The 21,493-nt window shown below is 36.8% G+C and overlaps 1 protein-coding gene across 1 annotated transcript; it reads left to right on the top strand.

The window, feature by feature from the left end:
* Window positions 1-10,710: 10,710 nt before the first annotated feature.
* LOC141590174 (uncharacterized) lies at window positions 10,711-12,092 on the top strand. Its single transcript, XM_074410781.1, has 2 exons — window positions 10,711-11,767; window positions 12,058-12,092. The coding sequence occupies exons 1-2, from the start codon at window positions 10,711-10,713 to the stop codon at window positions 12,090-12,092; spliced, it is 1,092 nt and encodes a 363-aa protein (XP_074266882.1).
* Window positions 12,093-21,493: the final 9,401 nt, after the last annotated feature.

Below are 21,493 nucleotides of genomic sequence, written 5' to 3'. Positions count from 1 at the left end.
CTTTAATGTTCATTATGCGCAACTTCAGTGACATTATGTGCAACTTCACTAGCAATATGTGTAACTTCAATCTCATTTTCTTATTGTGTTGATTTCGAATCTGGATTTATATTTGTACTTAAGTTATACAATTTTGGACTAAAGTTATACAAAAAATGACTGAAGTTATACTATTAAATCTCTTATTCTTTTCATTTCTCTTCATTTTTGGACTAAAGTTGCACAATTTTAGACTAAATAGTGTAACTTTATGGACTAGAGTTATTTGGACTGAATGTTATACAAATATTGACTAGAGTTATACAAATTTGGACTAAAGTTATACATAATGTTAGTGAAGTTACACACAATGTCATTGAAGTTGCACATAATGTTGATTTTTTTTTTGGTGGAAATGTAAGTAGTATAGAGAAATATGCGGTGAGCATAATGTTGATTGAAGTTATACAAAATGTCGGTGAAGTTGTACACATTACAGTTTTAATACTAAATCTGAAAAATTTATATAACAACACGAAATTTAACAAGAGGTTGAATTTATAAAATTGAAAATTGAGAAAATAAATAAATAGAGGTTTAAAATTTACTCTCAAGAAATATAGTTTCACTACTTTTGATGACTAAAGTCATATAATTTTGTACTAAAGTTAAACATAAAGTTGTCTTAAAATTTAATAAATTCACTCTCAAAAATAAAGTTTTACCAGTAAATTACAAAAGTTATACAAATTTGGATTAAAGTTATACAATTATAGACTAAAGTTACACTATATTGCCTTAAAATTATACAAATTAAATTTATATATTCAAAATCATATAACTCTAGTACTTTAAGAGTATAACTTTAGTCCAAAATTGTGTAACTTTAGTCAATAATAATATAACTTTAGTTTTTTTTTGTATAACTTTAGTCCAAAATTGTGTAACTTTAGTCCATAATAGTATAACTTTAGTCTTTTTTTGTGTAACTTTAGTCCAAAAATCGTGTAACTTTAGTCCAGAATTGTATAACTTTTGTCCAAATGTAAATTCAGATTTGAAACTAATACATGAGATTGAAGTTTCACAAATGCCATTAATGTCCACTGAAGTTGCACATAATGTCAGTGAAGTTGCACACAATGTCATTGAAGTTGCACATAATGTGAATTGAAGTTATACATAATGTCAGTGAAGTTATACATAATGTTGAATGAAGTTATACATGATATCGGTGAAGTTATACACATTGAAGTTTTAATACTAAATCCGAAAATTTTATATAACAACACGAAATTTTACAAGACGAGATTTTAAATAATTTATAAAATAAGAGGTTGAAGTTATAAACATTTAAATTTGAGAAAATAACTAAATATACATTGAAATTTAAATACTAAACTGATAAATTTATATAACACAGCGAATTTTAACGAGACGAGATTTGAAAAAATAAAAAACAAGACGGTTTTTGAAATGTCAAACTATGAATTATAGTAACTTTAATATATTTAAGATTAATATTAACAAATAGAAATAAAACAACTCCAAACAACAAATTTAATACAAAATCTGAAAAAAAGAAAGAAAAAAAAGACGATAAAAAAAGACACACAATCTTGAAAAAAAAAACGTTAAATTACTTGCGGTGGTGGTGGGTGGTGGTGGTGTCGGGTGGGGTGGTGGTGTATGAGGAAGAGGGGTTTTGATTTGTTTTGATTTTTGATTTTTTGGGTTTTTTATTTATTTAGATTTTTTCGGTTTTTTTATTTATTTGGATTTTTCGGTTTTTTTATTTATTTGGATTTTTTGGGTTTTTTATTTATTTGGATTTTTGGGGTTTTTTTTATTGAGGTTTTGAGAGAAGAGAAGAGTGAAATATGTGAGATGAGAGAGAAATGGGTGGGTGGAAAACAAATATATAGTAAATAGTGATTAATTAGGGTGGATTAGTAAGGTGTGTTAATTAGCCTCTCTAATGACTTTGGGTGGGTTCATCTCATCCCTCCATCTCCCTCCATCCAATGGCTCATATAGAACTTATGGACTCAATATATATACATGGACTTACATGATCTCTTCTCTCTTTCTCTCTCTCTCTCTCTCTCTCTATATATATATATATATAGTAATCACACATATAAAAACCACATCAATAGATATCGACCTTGGCCATACATAACATAGATATACTAAAACAAGCCGAGACCCTTTGGGGAACACAACTTGCGACAATAATGGTAGGTTACCGGGAGAGTGTCATGTGAGACTTATAGCGAACTTCGGGACGAAGTTCTCTTTTAGGGGGAGTGAATGTAAGAACTCAGAAAAACTCAGAAAGAAAGAGCATGATACATGGCAAAGTAGTGAGAACGAACAAGACCTGGGATAGATAGGATATAATTGTGTAACAATAAGAGTGATTATGGCAAGAGAATAGACAAGAACCGAGAAAGAGGCGAGGCTCGAGAGTAGACCAAGGAATATTTGGGAAAGAAAGTGAGTGGGGAACTTCGGGGACGAAGTTCATTTTAAGGGGGGGAAGATTGTAATACCCGGCATTTGTGGGACCCGTACTTAGATCTAGAGATGCGTGAGGGAACCGACATATACGCGGGCGAGACCAAGTAAAACCTAAACTAGACCTAGTAGACTTCTAGTGGACCGAGTAGAACCCCAAGTGGACCAAGTGAGTCCGCACTTGGTCGAGTGAGCGTATACTCGACTGAGTGAGAGCCACTCGGTTGAGTGAACCAGTCACTCGGTTGAGTGAGTTGAGCTGTACCCGAGAAATGATATTTTAGGATTTCATCTTATCCCAACACCAACCCTTTCATTCTTCTTCTCCTTCCTCACTCTAAAATACTCTCCCCTCTCTCTAAAGACTCCTTAAACCTTCCCTTTGACATTCAAGCTTGGATTAATGGTGGAACACCCCTCCTAATCCCCGATCTACTTTTGTAAGTCGACATCCTACCCTTTTTCCTCTTTGTTTTTATGTTAATTTCGGATTAGGGTTTATTAAGAGAGATTAATTAGTATTTACTTATGTAAAATGAATAGTTAGTAACTAATAATGAGGAATTTTATGTTGTAATTTAGTATAGAGTGAATTGTGATAGTTATTACATGATTTATGTAGGATGAGACGGTTTTATGAGATGGATACTTGGTGATTTCGATTAGCTTGAGGATTATGCTTAAAGGTAGGTTATCCTACTCGATTTCAATATTGTGTATGCATATTTGGGTGTCTTCTCTCACTCATGCATTTATGAGTCGGTTAGTATGAATGTGGGATTGAATTCATGAATTTGGTCATATGTTAAGTGTTGTCCTTTCATTTGTCATGTATGGTTATGTTTGTATTGTGTTGGAGGTCTTTGGTGGTGGTACTTGATTATTGAGGAGACGTAAGACGGTTGGGAAACCGTCTTGCGCTCGGGTCACCCCTTGGAGCTTTCCACTCCAAGGGGGATGTGCACATTAATGACTTGAGTCACGGAGGGACTCGTGTGGTTGAGGCACGACGTCTAGCAGGGGATCCGGTTGGCTTCCGAACCCGGTACGTCTGGGCGTGTCCCGGTACCTTTGCGTGAGATGTGGTGTCGTGGGCGTGTCCCTCGCACCGGTGGTTGTGGGTACGTCTGGGCGTGTTCCGGTACCGGTATAGTGATTGTATAGTCGAGTCACAGTCATATGATTATGTCGTGTCTACACTTATCGAGTCGTATTATATGTTGTGTATTAAAACTGACGTTTGTTGTGTCCGTTTAAATGTCACCTATTTTCGGAGTGGTTTGTGTCGATCCAATGATATTTCCGATCATATGGGGAGCAATTGTTTACAGGTTAGCTTTGGTTGCTTGCGGGAGACGGGACGATCCGCGACGACATTCGAGTAAAGCATAATTGATTAGATTAATTTAGTAGTCATGAGTTGTATTATTCATTTCATTTATTTCACTTATGCATATGTAATCCACTAAATACTTATTTATGTTAATTGTTTCTCAATTGCGACTTCTATTTCACTACCTCGGGAAACCGAGAAGGTAACATCTCCCAATTACCTTGGCCGGGTAAGAAGGGGGTGTTACAGTCATTTTTGGAAATAATTCTCTGTTGATATTACAGGTCGATTTCACATTAGATTGCACGCGCATTTCATGAGTCGAGTAGATAAGTGTCTTACTTCTTCCTATATATAGATATATTCACCTTGTGCTTAAATGAGTGAGAGTGAAAACCGTGAGGAAATCCAAAAATGCATGGTCTTGCAAGGTCAAAGATTATCAATATGCGTCATAATTGCGACATCATGTAACATCTCGGAATTCAAGCTATGTTTTCTTATTTCTCATATACATCCCATGAGGTTATGAGATTAAGCTGTCCCACATTGTGTGAATAAGAGGCTTGTATTATGTTTATAAAAGATTACACCAAACACATTAGTAACAAAGCCTTGTGCTTTTGGGCTTAAGTGAAGAGAAAATATTGGGTCCAAGTTGCACATCCTATCTTATTGGGGTTGTGTTATGACGGTGGCGGGTCGAGTTGTTATAAATGGTTTGTTATGACCGTGGTGGTTCAGGTTGTTATACATACTTTGTTATAGAGGTGAGTTGTTATGAGATTTGTGTATAAATGTTCGATCAGCTATGAGCTTATTCATCCTCCTATCTGTGTTTTCCTATACAGGTGTAGTTAGTTTGCTTGGGGACAAGCAAATAGTGTATTTATATGCTTTTTATACCCTCTTTACGATTAACATTTTATCTCGTCATTTGTGATTAATATTGTCGAACGCATTATGTTTTGTGAAGTATCGCTTCTCCGCCTTCTTCTCCCATTTTGTAGGATATAAGCCGCATTTGGAGCTTAAAGGAATGAATTGAATATGTGCAAGGAAGCAAGGAATGATTGGGAGAAAACTCGCGCAAAAGAAGAGCTATAGCAGTTCTACTCGATCGAGTGCATGAGCTCGATCGAGTGGTTCCAATTATTGTTTTGACCCGGTTTTCAGGAGTAATAAGTTACAATGTATAAATACTCTTACATCGTATTAGGTTAAACATTCTTATTCTCAATATTATTTATTTTATGCTTATTACGTAAAACATTTGGAACCCTAGTTTCCTTTTCATACTTTGCAATCGGATTTTCTATCTTTCATATATTGGTAATCAATCTTTCTTTGTTATTTATTTTTGTTATTAATTATGTCTTCCTTTATTATGTTTGTTGTTATTATCGTCGTTATGCATAGCTAATTTCTTATCTAAGGTGAAAGTAATTGATGAATATGAATTAGGGGTAATAATCTGTTAATTGCTTAGAAACACTATCGCTTGATTATTGTTTATAAATCCGATTAGTTAATTACTGGTCATGATTAATTGATAAGTATTGCGAATTAGTGTTAATGACGACCAGATTAACGCTACGAAAGGCTTATAATAGTTAGGTAGACGGCCCTTGTTATAGAGACCGCATGTTAATTAAGCACCGATTCAAAGGACAATAGTACCAACCGGACTTATGTCATTAGGTAATCAGTCTATGTTAGTAAATTGACCATAACTCCCCCAGCTAATATTCATTGTGAACCGGAATTTCTAGACTTGTTATATATATTTGATATTGTCTTAGTTACCACCAATTCAGTGAATTTGTGACCCAATAACCTTTAATCTATTCATAGGTAACTAGCAGTTATTACGTATCCTTTTGGTTTGACCCTTGACTTTACTATCTGCGTTTTTAGTGTTCGTTTGAGATTTTTTTATAGAGATATGACCTAGCCCTATTAATGTCTATACACAAGCACCCAGGCAGGGGTTTGCAAAACGATCCATTACTTTGGAGGTATTAGATTCACCATGTCCAATGTTGATCACTCCCTATTTGTGAGAACTCACGAATACACCATTACTGTTGTTCAAGTGTATGTGGATGATATGGTCATAGCGTCTCCCAGAAATTCAAAAACACAAGACTAAATCGAGTTCCATTTTTCATATAAAAGATCTAGGAGAGTTGTCTTACTCCTAGAGTCCTAGGCTTTGAAGTAACAAAAACTGATCAAGGGATATTTATTTCCCAGAAGAGATATTCGCTTGATATGATTAAAGAATTTGGTGTTGAGAAAAGGATCTCAAAGTGCCATTAGACAATCATATTAAACTAGATCTAGCCAACCAAAGGTGTGTTGTTATCTGACCCTGATTTCTACAAGAAGCTCATAAACAAGCTTATTTATTTAACTATATATCACAAGACCTGACATCTCATTTGTTGTGCAATTATTACTGAGTCAGTTTATGCAAAGTCCTACTTCAATTCATTTTTAAGCCAAGGAATTCTAATGGCCAATACTTTAGCGGCAAAATTGACTTCATAGTGTGGCTCAGACTAGGCTTCTTGCCCATACTCCAAAAGGTCCACCATGCGATTATGTGTCCTTTTGGTGTACTCTCCTATCTTGTGGAAATCAAAGAAATAAGAGGTGGTTGCCACAGTAGAGGCTGAATACAGAAATATGACTTTGACTATTTATGAGGTACCCTTACTTATATCCCTCTGCAAAGACCTAGATTTGAAAACAATATCAAAATGTGATAACCAATCTGCTATAACCATATGTGGTTATCCAATTTCACATGAGAGGACTAGGCACATCGAGATAGATCGATTGTCATTTTATTAGGGACAAGGTGGCATGATGCAGCCCAATGTGTTCCTTACAAGTTCAAATTGCTGATATTCTCACTAAACAACTTACAATTTTCAAGCATTCACACCTGGTATCCATGATGAGAGTAATGAAAGCTCCATTACTCTCATTTTGAGGGGAGTGTAAAAAGAGACAAGCAAACAGAAAAGAAAATGAAGCAGATAGAAATAGGAATGAGTTGTGTACATGTTCTTTTGTCGATATATACATTGTCATCTTACGCAGTTAATGCCTTACAAAAAAAGTGAGAGACTGCTAATGAAAGAAAGGCACCGCCATAAAGCAGTATTACAACAACCAGCGGCGGACTCAGGGGTGCGCACAACACCCCACGTACGCACCCTTGGTTGGTGAATTTTTTTTTTTTTTTAAACTGAAATGCAAACAAAGTATGTATACCATTTCCGTGTTCTATGTATCAATATTGAAGAAGTGGAACAGCGGATAAAACCCTAAGTTGTAATTAAGAGATCCTTGGTTCGATCCCCATTAATCCCCGTTTCTCATTTTTTAGTTACGTACTTTATATTTCTCATTTCTTTCCTTTTTTTCCAACGACTTTTTTTTTAAAGTTTTTTTTGTTAGATTACTAATACTAATTTTGTTAAGTTCTCTTAAATGAAAATGTTCTGGTCTATGAACATTTTTTACCTTTTGTTTTTATTTATTGTGGTCTATTTATGATTGTGTTGTGAATTTTAATTATTTGGTGATTCAAGAAACACAAATTTTAGAATAAGACGATCCTTTTATTTAAGAAAATCATTCATTTATTACTATTGATAAATGAGTGTTTGTTTATATAAATGGACTGTCTCACAATGTCAGACCGTCTTACGCGAATTGTTCAATTAATATCCTCAATTTTAGGTTTACCGAACATTAATTTGGAAAATTTCAATTACAATTTTAGAGACTTGATTTCAGATTTATTTATTTTTAGAAATTCGAAGTCTTAATTTGTATATGTATAGTATATTTTATTTTTGATTATTAAAAAAATACAAAAATTTACATTAATGATGAGGTATTGAAGCGTTTCTAGAACATGATATTGTGGGTTAATATAAACCTATAGTACCCGTATTTGTGAAAAAAAACTTTATGAAAAACTTTGGTATAATGTTTACTATGTAATGACAATGATGAACTTTAATCATTAATCATTTTTTGGTATATTAAGTTTTTTTGTATGTGCACTCCCATTCTCAAAGCTCTAGTCACAATAACTTATTGTTTTTTTTTACAACTTATTGTCCGTTTATCACAACATCTGTTTGACTGTTTCGACAGTAGACTAAGAATAGCTCAACAGATGGTTTGTTAAAAGTACGTCAACACAAACATGCATACGCCCCACGCATTATCTACAAAACATTAATAGAAATAAAATTGCTAAACCTTTTTGACATCCGTATAATTTCTTTGCATAGCTTCCTTCCTGCTGCGTATAAACTCATCAGATTTATCATTAATATTCGTAAAAACTCTTGAAAAAAGAGGCATCAGTCGTCTCGAACTCTTGTTCTTCCCTTGACGATTATTATTGTTGTTATTAGTATCAATATCTTCTACTAACTTTTCCTTTCCTTTCTCTTCCGGCTTGCTTCTTATTCGGACACTCTTTCTTTCCTTTATCGCCGGTTTTCTCTCATCTTTATCTGGTTCAATTTTATCCTCCATACTCTTTAGTACTTCTCTTTGTTCTCGCTCTTGTTCTCGTTCTCGTTCATGCTCTTGTTCTTGTTTTCGTTCTCGTTCTTGTTCATGCGCCCCATTATCATAAATGAAATTGCTCGTACCAATTGCATCATGAAATTCTATGTCATCTTCAGAAGGCTTGTTTTTATTTCGGATAATGAGGTTTATGAGAAAGTAAACTATATTTATTATGGAAGTATATAGCCATTTGAAAATATTGAGTGGGTTAAACTTGTTAACGTTTTTATCCCGCATGATTTTAACTGTGTAAAACAAGTTTATTGTATCAATGGTTGATTTTGCACTCTTGTGTTGCAGCCTCTATATAATTGACACCATGCACGTAAAGACCTATAATATAATTCTATGCTTGAGGGTTGGGTTAACGTAAAGCTCAAAATAATTGTTTTTCTTATTTATTATTCTTTGCTCTTATATAAGACCAAAGGGTCTCGACATATTTGTACAACAAAAGAATCTAGAAGAAATCTATGTCGTCCTTGTTTGCGTGAGACCATCATATTCCAAGTCTTCCCTTGTGAAAGACTGACGGGCATATCTGTTACAAATTTGCGACCGGTCAAGTATTATTACCCGTGCGGGTGGATAAGACAAAACAAATTGTTATTCCCTAGACACTCTGCTTTTGTCTTATCTAGTTTCATATGGATAGTACTTGATCCGTCGCAATCTTACAACAGATATACCAGTCACAATGGAAAATTTGTAATTCCTTTTAGGGCTGGAATTTAGCTACGGAGTATTAATTTAGTGAAGCAAGGGTGCAAGACTATTATCCAAGTAATCCAAATGCCAAATACTTTTTAACATTATGTAACGAGAATCTAGTCTACCATTAATGTCATGTATGATCAAAACTTGTATTCACTAAGGACTTGTTTAGAATGGAAGTAATAACTAAGAGAGTAATAAAGTTAAAATAAACTAAAAAATGGTAGAAAGGGATGAGAATTAAAGATAAAAATGGATAGAAATGGGGAAATATAGTATAAAAGTTATTCCATTAAAGGAGTAATTGTTACTCCCCTCCCCTCTCAAGTAATGCATTACCTACATATGGAGGTAATAATTCATCCCTCACCACCTCTTTCCACCCTCCACAACCACCACTAACTACCAATCTCCTCCCATTTCTTCTTATTTTAGCTCTCATTACTCTTTTTAATAATTACTCATTCCAAGCAAGCCTTAAAAAGTTAAAATTAGACCTAATAAAAATTAACCCAATCCGACTCCATTCACATGCAACTGAAAAGACAAACTATAATATAATTAGAATTCCAATTTGATTTTTTTTTTGGTCAATTGAAGCACGCACTTAGTCGCATTACAATATAGCGAAGAAGGATTCGAACCTGGACCTATTGTCCATAATACCTCCGTCTTAACTACTAGATTAAGACATTTTCGGTTATATGAGAATTCCAATTTGATCTGACCTAACTTGAAATTTGTTGGCTCTCCAAACTTACCCTTAACATAAACACTTGGCAGTAACTCACATAACATATACTCTCTCTGTCCCAGTCAGTTGTTGTACTTTTCCATTTTAAGGTATCTCAGTTAAATGTTGTCATTTCTATTTTAGGATTGTATTTGATGAATAATTTGGTCATTCATATATACTCAATTTCATCCACATGTCATTTAGTAATTGACCATCTCCTCTTTCCTTGGTCTTTGTGTCAAAACCAAAGGACAACAAATGACTAGGACGCATGGAGTATTTATAATTAAAATCAACAGATTTGAATCGGAGCAAACATCTCAAAAGTGACATGCATCCAAATTCACTCTCACACCCTATTTTTTTATGCTTAATTTTAACTTAATTCAATTCAGTTCAACTCAGTTTAACTAAGTTCACAAAATCTCATTGAAGACGGCGATATCCGTCACAAGCTTGTGACGGATACTATTGAGAAGATATTTCGGAGTGAATGATATTTTCCGTATATTTCTTAATTGTATTATAAGTTATTGTTATACGGTTACCATATTTCAAGAACTAGGAATAGGAAAGTCAATATTGAGAAGATATGATATTAGATGTATATAAACTCTTCTCTTGTATATTGTTTATCATCACAAAATTTATATACAAAAAACCTTCCCCAAGTCACGTTTCTTTATGGCATCAGAGAGGTCATCCTGGGAGATTAATTCACCATTTTTTTTCTTCTCTTTTTTCAAATACAAATCAATGGCAGGCGGAACTATTGTTGTTGGTGGAGATGGTAAAGGAAGTAGTGTAGGCTGTAGCAAGAAACATGATACGATTGCTCCGTCTTCGCCGTTGTTCCTTCGCCCTTGATCCTTCACCCTTGTTCCTTCACCCTTCTGACAGTCCGAGTCTATCATTGACACAAATCAAATTTGATGGTGAGAATTATGAATTATGGGCCGACGCTGTCTGGAATGGTCTCGACGCCAAAAACAAATTAGCTTTTGTCGAGGGTACCATCGTTAAGCCAGAGACGCTGCCGGGAGAAGAAGAAAGCATTGAGGCTATCGCATGGCGCCAATGCAACGCCATGGTAAAGGCATGGCTGAGGAATGTTATCGAGATAAGACTCCATCCTAGCATCACCTTTTCTGGTATGGTGCCTGAAATTGGGAAGGAGTTAAAGGAGAGATTTTCTGCGGGTAATGCACCTCGGGTTCATCAATTAAAGGCCGAACTTAATGAGTGCAAACAAGGAAAAGATCAATCGGTTGTCGACTATTACACTCGTCTCAAATCTATATGGGACGCCTTGGGAAATTATAGCAAAGTCCCGCCCTGTACGTGTGGATCAGCAGCGTTCTTGACTAAGGAACGCGAAGAAGAAAAGGTGCATCAGTTTTTAATGGGACTTGACACGGCCAAGTATGGAAATCTTCGCTCAAATTTGCTCCTGGAAGATGACGTGACATTGCTAAGCCGAGCTTATGCCCTCGTTTTGCGTGAAGAGAGACATAAGGCGGTCACAAAGAGCAAAGAAGAAGTGGTTGAAGCAGCTATGGCCGTTCAAGCCGCCACACCTGATTCGAATGCAGACCAAGAAGAGGTGAAGCCTCCACGATGCACTCACTGTAAGAAGCCATGGCACACGGAGGATAAATGCTACGTTAAACATGGGTTTCCATCGCGTGGTCGTGGCCGTGGTCGTCGAGGAGGACGTGGACAAGGGCGTGGAGGCAGAGGCAACGATTATCAAAGTGCCAATGCAGCAAATACGAACGAGACAGATACTTCACATGGTGATCTGACCGCGGAAGAAATTAGTCGAGTAAGAAGCTTCTTGGCAGCCAAAATAGGTGCTAATCAAAATCAGAAAATATCAGGTATGAATATTGATAGTTGGATGATTGATAGTGGCGCGTCGCATCATATGACGGGTCGATGCGAGCTACTTCGAGAACGGAGTACTACTGGTACATAGTCCACAGTAGGTTTACCGAATGGCTCACATATACTTGCAAATGAATATGGAAGTGTAGCAATAGGCGAAAAACTTGTGCTAAAGGATGTGTTATATGTTCCGTCCTTGACCTGCGATTTAATTTCTGTACAACAACTGATTAAGGAAAATAATTGTGTTGTGACATTTTATCCTGACTATTGTGTTATACAGGAACAGTCTACGAAGATGAAGATTGGACGGGGTGAGCTCAAGGACGGGGTTTATTACCTGAAGCATGATCGGGAAGAAATTGTGGCAAGCGCGAGCAAAAAGGGTGATACACGGCTTTGGCACAGACGACTCGGCCATCCTTCAAGCAGTATTTTACCATCTTTTTCGACTTTAGTTGGATACGATTTATTTTGGAACTCTAGTGAAGTTTGTGACTCATGTTGTCGGGCCAAACAGACTCGTTCTGTTTTCAAGTTGAATAATAAACGTAGTAATGATTTATTTTCGCTCATTCATTGTGATATTTGGGGTCCTTATCATGCCGAGAGCTTGACTAGAGCTCACTATTTTTCAACTATTGTCGATGACCGAAGTAGAGGAGTTTGGGTTTTATTAATGAGAGATAGGAGAGAAGTTAGTCAATTAATGATTAATTTCTGCAAAATGGTCAAAACTCAATTCGGGAAGCAAGTCAAAATAGTGCAAAGCGATATAATGGTACCGAATTTCTTTCCGGAACTATGAAAGAATATTATAATGACTGTGGCATATTATTTCAAACAAGTAATACAGACACCCCACAACAAAACGGGAGAGTAGAGAGAAAGCATAAACATATTTTAGAAAAGGCGAGAGCTCTTCGTTTTGAAGCAAATCTTCCGATTGAGTTTTGGGGGGATTGTGTACTAACTGCCGCTTACCTCATTAATAGAACACCCACTCGTATACTTAATGGTTTGACTCCCTATGAGGTTTTGTATGGAGCAAAGCCGAGTCTTGATAATATTCACGTCTTTGGTAGCCCATGCTATGCTCACAATAAAGATAAATCCCGAGAGAAATTCAACGAGAGAGGAAAACGGTGTATTTTTATTGGATATCCAAAAAGCAAGAAAGGCTGGACCGTGTATGACTTGAAACGAAAAAAATTCTTTTGTGTCAAGGGATGTCGTTTTTTTACGAGCATGTCTTTCCGTACAAGGTAAATAATTGTTTGGATACTATAAAGTCCCATTCTAAATCACCTGGCAATTTCGAAATCAATTTCGAACATATGGAGCATTTTTATGAAGTCTTGGAAATGGCGGAAGGTAATAAAAATGATGAAAATATTGATGTCTTTGTTGAGGAGGATCAGAATGCTCAGGTCATAGAATTGGGTGGAAGTCCAGATAATCAGAATGTTGAGAATGACGGATTGGGAGAAGAGGCAAAGGTTACAAATGAGGAAAACGAGACAGTTGAAGAACCTCTAGGCCGTGGTGCTCGTCAAAAATTCGACCCATATTGGAAGAATGATTATGTTTGTAAATCAACTCGTATCATAAACCTCGTTTCAAGTGCTCATCCGGCTCCATCTTCATCGACAAAGACAGGTACTCGTTACCCGATAGCTAACTACGTCACTACCAATTGTTTTTCTGAATCTTACAGGAATTATTTAGCACGGGTTGATGTTGTTTGAGAGCCGCGTAATTACCTTGAGGCAGCCGAGAAAGATGAATGGAAACAAGCTATGGCAAAGGAGATTAATGCACTAGAAGCTAATGGTACCTGGAAGATAGTCGAATTGCCAACAGCAAAACGACCCATTGGTTGCAAATGGGTGTATAAAGTGAAATATAAGGCGGATGGAACAATAGAACGCTACAAAGCAAGGCTCGTAGCACAAGGATATAGTCAAATAGAAGGCGTCGATTATCATGAGACATTTCCTCCGGTAGCTAAGATGACTAGTGTGCGGTGCTTATTAGCCGTGGCCATGGCGAAAGGATGGACAATAACTCAATTGGATGTTAACAACGGTTTTCTTCACGGAGACCTTAGTGAGGAAGTTTATATGCAAATCCCACCGGGTTATGGAACAAAAGGCCAAAATAAAGTGTGCCGACTACTCAAATCGCTCTATGGGCTCAAGCAAGCTTCGAGGAATTGGTTTGCAAAATTGACTAGCTCACTGGTAAGCTACGGTTTCAAACAATCCTTGGCCGATTATTCTTTGTTTACATATAATAAAGACGGGATATTTCTTGGTCTACTGGTATATGTCGACGATATGATATTGTAAGTAACAATGATGAAGCTAGTGCACGACTGAGACGATTCCTTGATCGAAGTTTTGGCATAAAGGATCTCGGAAAATTGAAATATTTTTTGGGTATAGAAGTGGCGCACGGTTCCAAGTGACTCTTTCTCATTCAGCGAAAGTATGCATTGGAGATCATCGCGGAAGCGGGATTAGAAGGAGCAAAATCGGTACGCACACCCATCCAACCCAATCACAACTTAGCAGTAGCAGACGGGTATGTCCTGCGTGATCCTATGAAATATAGGCGCCTAGTAGGTCGGTTAATTTATTTAACCATAACGCGGCCAGATTTGGTTTACTCGGTTCACATCCTATCTCAGTTTATACACGCTCCAAGGAAAGAGCACTTGGAAGCGGCATTACGAGTCATACGATATGTCAAGGGCAGCCCAGGTAAAGGAATTGTTATTGATAAAAATTGTGATTTATCTTTGCAAGGATGCTCGGATTCCGATTATGCTAGTTGTCCTTTATCGAGAAAGTCCTTGACTGGATATTGTGTAGCCTTGGGTAGTACGCCTATTTCGTGGAGAGCTATGAAGCAAACGACCATGGCAAAGTCCACAGCGGAAGCCGAGTATCGAGCTTTAGCAGGAGTAACAAGTGAACTCATATGGTTGAAGTCTTTCCTCGGGTCACTTGGGGTAGTTCATTCGCAACCAATGAAAATTCTCTGTGATACCCAAGTTGCGCTCCATATTACTAAGAATCCAGTTTTCCACGATCGAACGAAACATATTAAGATAGATTGTCATTTCGTTCGTCATCATCTTGTTGAAGGTACAATTTCTGCGTCTCATGTACGGAGTAAGGAGCAAATTGCCGACCTATTCACTAAGGCCTTGGGAGGTGAAGCCTTCGAATATCTTCAGTCCAAGTTGGGTGTTAAGCTGTCGAGTGTTCCAACTTGAGGGGGAGTATTGAGAAGATATTTCGGAGTGTATGATATTTTCCGTATATTTCTTAATTGTATTATAAGTTATTGTTATACGGTTACCATATTTCTAGGACTAGGAATAGGAAAGTCAATATTGAGAAGATATGATATTAGATGTATATAAACTCTTCTCTTGTATATTGTTTATCATCACAAAATTTATATACAAAGAACCTTCCCCAAGTCACGTTTCTTTAGATACCATTTCCTCTCACAAGATACCCATGAGAAGTGAGTGGGGAAGCACATGGGGGGTGCCCCACCTTGTCCCATCTCCCTTTTGTGAGAGGTCTTCAGCTTGTGACGGGATTAGCCTGTCACAAGCAAGACGCTTTGAACTAAGTTTCATTTAAATCAATTCAATTTAGTTTAACTTTATTAAGTTCAGTTTAGCTCAACTTAGTTATGTACTTCCCACTAAACTCTAAGTCGTTCAACTCGGTCAAGTTCCATTCAATTTAAATTAGTTTAATTCAACTCGGTCTTTCAAGTGAAAGAACAAGGTCGTACTCATAAGTCATACCTAACATAGATTAATTGTACGTGTGGCTATATACTCAGAAGTAAGATGTGTGTGGGGAGGGGTGGGCATGTACTTTTCTTGTTAAATTCGTAAAACTAGTGTAGATGTTGTGTAAATGTATACCTGTAATTTTTTAGATTGTGTATTGTATAAAGAACTTAGTAATTAAATTAATAATATTAACTGCACCTTGAATTGAAATTTATAAACTACAATTGTTAATGTACAGTATTAAGGGGTAGAAAAGAAAAAAAAAATGACATTTTTACCCAAATATGATCGACAATTTAACTGAAAAATATTTTGTTATCAAGAATTTGTTTATAAAAAATAGAATTGTTCATGGTTTCTTTCTATCCATAAAGCTGAAGTCCCATATATAATTTAGGTAACAAAGAATTAGAAGTTTTATTAACATAAAATGAGTCCAATGCCAATTGTATAAGAGCATCGGTAAAGGAGACTCTCCATATTTTCTTTTTCATTTTCTTATTCGTCCACCTCATTTTTTACTAAGTTTTCCATTTACCCTCCCCAATTTATATCTACATCTATACAACAATAGAATTCTTCAACAACATTAATTTACACCCAAAAATTTGGAAACCTCCTAAAAAGCAACTCAAAATACCTTACTTTTTCTTTGGAGACCTTCCCTACAAAGAGAGGAGCCTCGTGTATTGGGAGGTTGTGTGTAATAATGGGGTTCCCCATTTGAAGAGAGAGAGGATATATGAGGATGTTAGCTTCTCACATTTGTGGATGCTCTAAGAAAACTTTCTTTACTTGCTGAAAAAAAAATATGATTATTAGGTGGAACTTAGAAGTGGTATTGGGTTGGGATTGATAAATGTACAACTCGTCTTGTAATGAATAATAGCAGTAGACTTGGAATAAGATTAGACATAAGGATCTCAACAATTCCGAGAAAGACGAGTTAGCTAGAAACATTTCTAGTACGGAAGAAATCTGGTGGGAGAAACCTGGAATCGGTTTCCTAAAGCTAAATTTTGACGGGTCGAGAATAGAAGGCAATAAATCTACTTTAGGATATTATATAAGAAATCATAATGGTAAGGTCGTTTTGTTAGGAGCAAAAAAAATGTGGATCCAATAGTATTATTGTTGCGAAAGCTCTCGCTTTAAAAGAAAGCATTTTAGCAGCTAAATACGTAGGAATCTCAAAGTTAATCGTGGAGGGTGAGAAATTTCTAGTATTATTAAAGATGTGAACTTAGACCTTCATTTTTTCGACGAAGTGATAATTAAACATTATTTTCGTTAAGCAACAAGGTTGTAGACTTCATGGCTTCTATTAGACATTCATGTCCAACTTTTTCGAGGTGGTTTGAAAGCCGGTGGCTTGAACTTACCTCTCTCATTCGGAAGAATAAGATAGGTTGGTCTTATCCCGAAAATCAATCTAATTTTCTTACCTTATCAAAAAAAAATCCTCATCCTGTAATGAGTTTTGGGAAAATAATGGCCAGTCCGTTTTACCAAATACTTTAGTTTTACGTAATTTATTTTCGCAGTACATCTTTTACTCATTTCAATACTTTTTACACCGTATTTTCCATTTGACTACTGACACGCCAAAAATGTCGCAATAAAAGATGGCCAAATTAACAATTTATATACCACAAAGCATACTAATTAACACTAATTCTAAACTAGTAAAGTAGTAAGCAAGGGATCGAACCCAAGAGAAGGGGGGTTTTGCAATGGTGTGTTCAATAGAGCAAGTAGAACAATTGTGACAATTTCAACAACAAACAAGTATGTAAAGGGGGGGGGGAGGGAAGGGTTGGTTGGGGTTTCAATTGTAACGAAAGCAAGGTAAAAGTCAGACAAGAGCAAGCAACAAACAATCAAACAAGTGGATTTTAAGATGGAAATTTATCAATTTGAGAGAGACTTAATCCGACCCAAATTTAGGCACTTTAGTTGATAAAACCACTCAATCAATCCTTCTAATTAATATTATCACCTTATTATGGAGATGATTCTCCTAAATCTCCTAAATCTCCTAAATAATGGTTAAATGACAAGGAAATCACACTTAATCAAATAACCCAACTTATCAATCCTGCCAAGTAGAAATCACATACATTGGCCAAATTAATAAGAAGATAAAGGCACTAGAGATTCAATAAGGGTAATTAGACACAATGAAATCACAATTAATGCCTAATTACAAGTTAATCCTTTACTTGCTAATTAAGCCAAGAAGAAATCACATTCATTAACATAATAACAAGGTGTTGCAAAGATGAGATTACAAGGAAATCACGCTTAATAATCCCAACAACAATAAATTAAGGAACTTGATTAATTAAGCAACAAAGAAATCACACTTAATTACTCAATATAAACAAGGTTTCCAAAATTCAAATATTAAATACAAAGGATTAACAATGATAATAATAATTAAGGAAAGATTAAGTAGTCTTACAAACAAAGGTTACACCTTTGAGCCGGATTAAGAATAGGAGATTAGTTCTCCATAGTAGATCTAAACCCAAATCAAAAAGATGAAATAATTCCCAAATTACAACTTGATTAATTAAAAGTGTGCATAAGATGTCTTAACCTAGAGGAAAACATCATATATATAGTCTAACGTAACCTAATACTCATTGTCTTAACACAGGAAAAGCCCGTAACAAAAAACGGAACAAACCCAGAAAACTCGCACGGTGCGAGTTCTGGTGTCTGGAAACTCGCACGGTGTGAGTTTAGGCCTGGAGTGCGTTTTCCTTTCGTCCTTTGCTTGATCCCTGGGAGGCTTTCTCATGGTATTTCTTCATTGCTTGTTCTTCACTCTTCCTTGGACGCTTCTCTTGGTCTCTTGGCATCTCATTCTTCACTAGAAATCATGCTAAATGATAAAGCATTCGGAATTGGTTAAATAATGTGAAAATCGTCAAAAACCGTCACCAAATGTTACCAAATGAGCTCCAAATGATGCCAAAACTATGTGGAAATAGGAGCTCATTAAACACCTCACACTTAGCCCTTTGCTCGTCCCGAGCAAACTAAATTAAATCTAATCACCACTTAGGCTAAGAATACCGTATGGGCACTCCTAATTCTCCTCTCTTCATCTCACACTTCCTTCTTGTACTATCCCTCTTAAAATCACATGGTCACTTTTCTTCATAGCTCCAACAAGTGAGTAAGTGACCCAAAATCCTCCAATACTAGCTTCTCTTCCCTCACTCGCCCTCCTTATGCCATCCCTCTTCTAAGATGATCCTAAATCCACCAATTCAACCTTCACTTTTCACTCACAACTCATCAACATTCTCCTTATTACTCCCCCTTATCACTCCACTTGGTTCAACACAAGGTCACCATAGTCATCAAAGCATCTCCTAACCTATCAATTAGGTAACCTCAAATTCCTCCAAGATCACATCACCACTATTCTTAATTGACAACAAATCAACAAACTTCCTCAACAAGAACAACTAACTATCAATGCATAAGACAAGTCAAAACAATCCAACTCCCAACAACAAGTATGCCAAGCACTAGTATCAAAGTAAGCTTCCAAATCCCCCTCCTAGTCTTGGCACACTACTAGCCTACCCTTCCGGCCTTCTAGAGCTCCACCACTTATGTCACCAACACCAAATGGAAATAGTCATGTATGTGACATGATTTCAAGGCTTCAAAGAGTCAACAAGATTTTTTCAATTTTTTTTCCTAATTCTCTCATTTTGCCTAAACCGCCCTCTCGGGTTTTCGGTTTAGCTCTTTTCCTCACCTCTACTCTCGTGGCTCGCACTCTTTTTTTCATTTTCCCGGAGTGCCCTTTCGAGTTTTCACTCCGGCCTCGGCCACTTTCCCACTTTTGCCTAGGATGCCCTTTCGGGTTTTCATCCTAGCCGGGTTTTTTTTTCTTTTTTTTTTCTTTTTTTTTGAATTGAAATACGATGCATGAATTAAATATATTACAATATATACATGATGTTACCAACTCATGTCCATCCCACACTTAATTCTTCACTTTGTCCCCAAAGTGTGAGGTGAACACCCTAAACTCACTCAAGAGTGTGAGCTTGAGGCACCTCCATGTCCCGAAGGTCCTCCCCTTCTTCTTGATTCTCTTCTTCTTCTAAATCTAGTCATTTCGGCTCTTGCTTCATTAACTTGAGTCTCATTATATCCTTGGTATTGGGTGGGGAATTGTTGCATGTGTTGAGCATTCATGGCCGCCACCATATCAAAAGTTGCTATTTGGACATAACGCATCTCCTCCCAATCCTCTTGTTAGCGGTGGTAGCGGTTTTCGGTGATTCCCCACCGAGCATTCTCCGTGAGTTGCATTTGAGAAAGAGTAGACTCAAGGTTTGTGACACGGTTGGTGATATCCGATTGCCATGTTTGGAAAGTCGGGTAGTTGAATTGAGGTGCCATAAAAGGATGTTGTTGTTGTGCTTGTGGCATTTGGGGTGGAGTAAAATGGGGCTCATTAAAAGGAGCATTTGGCATGGGTTCATCAAAAGGTGCATCATCATGTGGCATGTCACCATAAGTTAGAGCTCCCCCCACTTGTGGTTGCTCTCCACCTTCATCATTATCGGGTTCAACTACTTGGGCTCTATCAACCCAAAGGTCCACAAACATGTCATCGGGAGGCATATAAAAGTCTTATGCACTCCCCCAACTCAAGGGTGAGTTGGGGGGATGGGGTAAGTACATGTAGTACTTGTAGTTTTGGCCACCCATGCACCAAATTACCAAGGGGGTGATTTTGCCTACAACCTCAAGCATGTGTGCTTTTCCCAAGTATTTGTAGTCCATGAGACCACTACCGTCAAGTTCGTAAGCATTAGGTGGAAATGGTACACCCGTCTTTGCCACAATCATCTCAATCATACTCCCAATGAAAATGGTCCCCTTTGGTTCTTTTTGTAACTCAAGGCAACCGCTCACAAACAACTCAACCCAATCCGGTATTCCCCTCCTCTCCGGGGTCATGGACCAAAGGCATTGTATTTGGAGATAATTCATTTTTGTGGGTTCGGTCATGACCAAAAAATTCAAGTTCACATGTCGGCTAACCATGCGCAAGACCGGGTGGGGGATGGTAGTGTTTTTGGAATTGCCATGCCTCACATCTCCCGTAATATCATTCCAAAATGCACTCATCTTTTTCTTGTCAAGGGGTTCTTTGATGGGGGCTTTGGTGATATGGAGGGCCTCTCTTACTTCATTATAAGTCAATGTGTGGGTAAGTCGGCATGCCCGGAATTTGATCCCCGGGGTCTTATCCCTTCCCAACTTCACTCTCTCCAAAGAAAAAAGAAATTCAAAGGTAACACCTCTTCGGGTGTGTGAGGATATGTTAATGTAAGATTCAAGCCCGACCTTCTCTAGGAGCATTCGGGTCATGGGAAGCATTCCTAACTCGATAAGAACATTTTGATTAAGAAATTTGGTTTGTGCTACGGTTGACACCGAAGCAAACTTTTTCCAATTTGTGAGGGCTTTGTCTCGGAGGCCCTCCTTGCCCGAGTACTCATTATCGTCAAAAGCCGAGGCTCCCTTGGGTCCTTGTGAGGAGGAAGCCTTGGAAGCTTTACCTTTTCCCATTGTACAACAATTTTTTTTCTTCAGAAAAGACACAATTTTGCAGAGGATTTTTGGTTGAGGCAAAAGAACAAACACCTAATATGCACTAAAAGGATGATGTGCTAATTAGTTGTTTGTTGAAAGTAAAACACCTCACAAGTTTAGAAATTGTTTAGGGACAAATTACAACACAAATAAACAACCAAATGTCGACTTGAACCAAGCAATTTTCGAAATCAAGTTAACTGTGAATGACAAGAATAAGAATAAGGTTTATACCTCCCTTTGATTCTTGTTTGTGTTG

This window comes from Silene latifolia, chromosome 7 (assembly GCF_048544455.1).
Source record: "Silene latifolia isolate original U9 population chromosome 7, ASM4854445v1, whole genome shotgun sequence".
NCBI lineage: Eukaryota > Viridiplantae > Streptophyta > Magnoliopsida > Caryophyllales > Caryophyllaceae > Silene > Silene latifolia.
The sequence above is the reverse complement of the archived record's forward strand: the minus strand, read 5'-3'. Positions and strand labels throughout refer to the sequence as shown.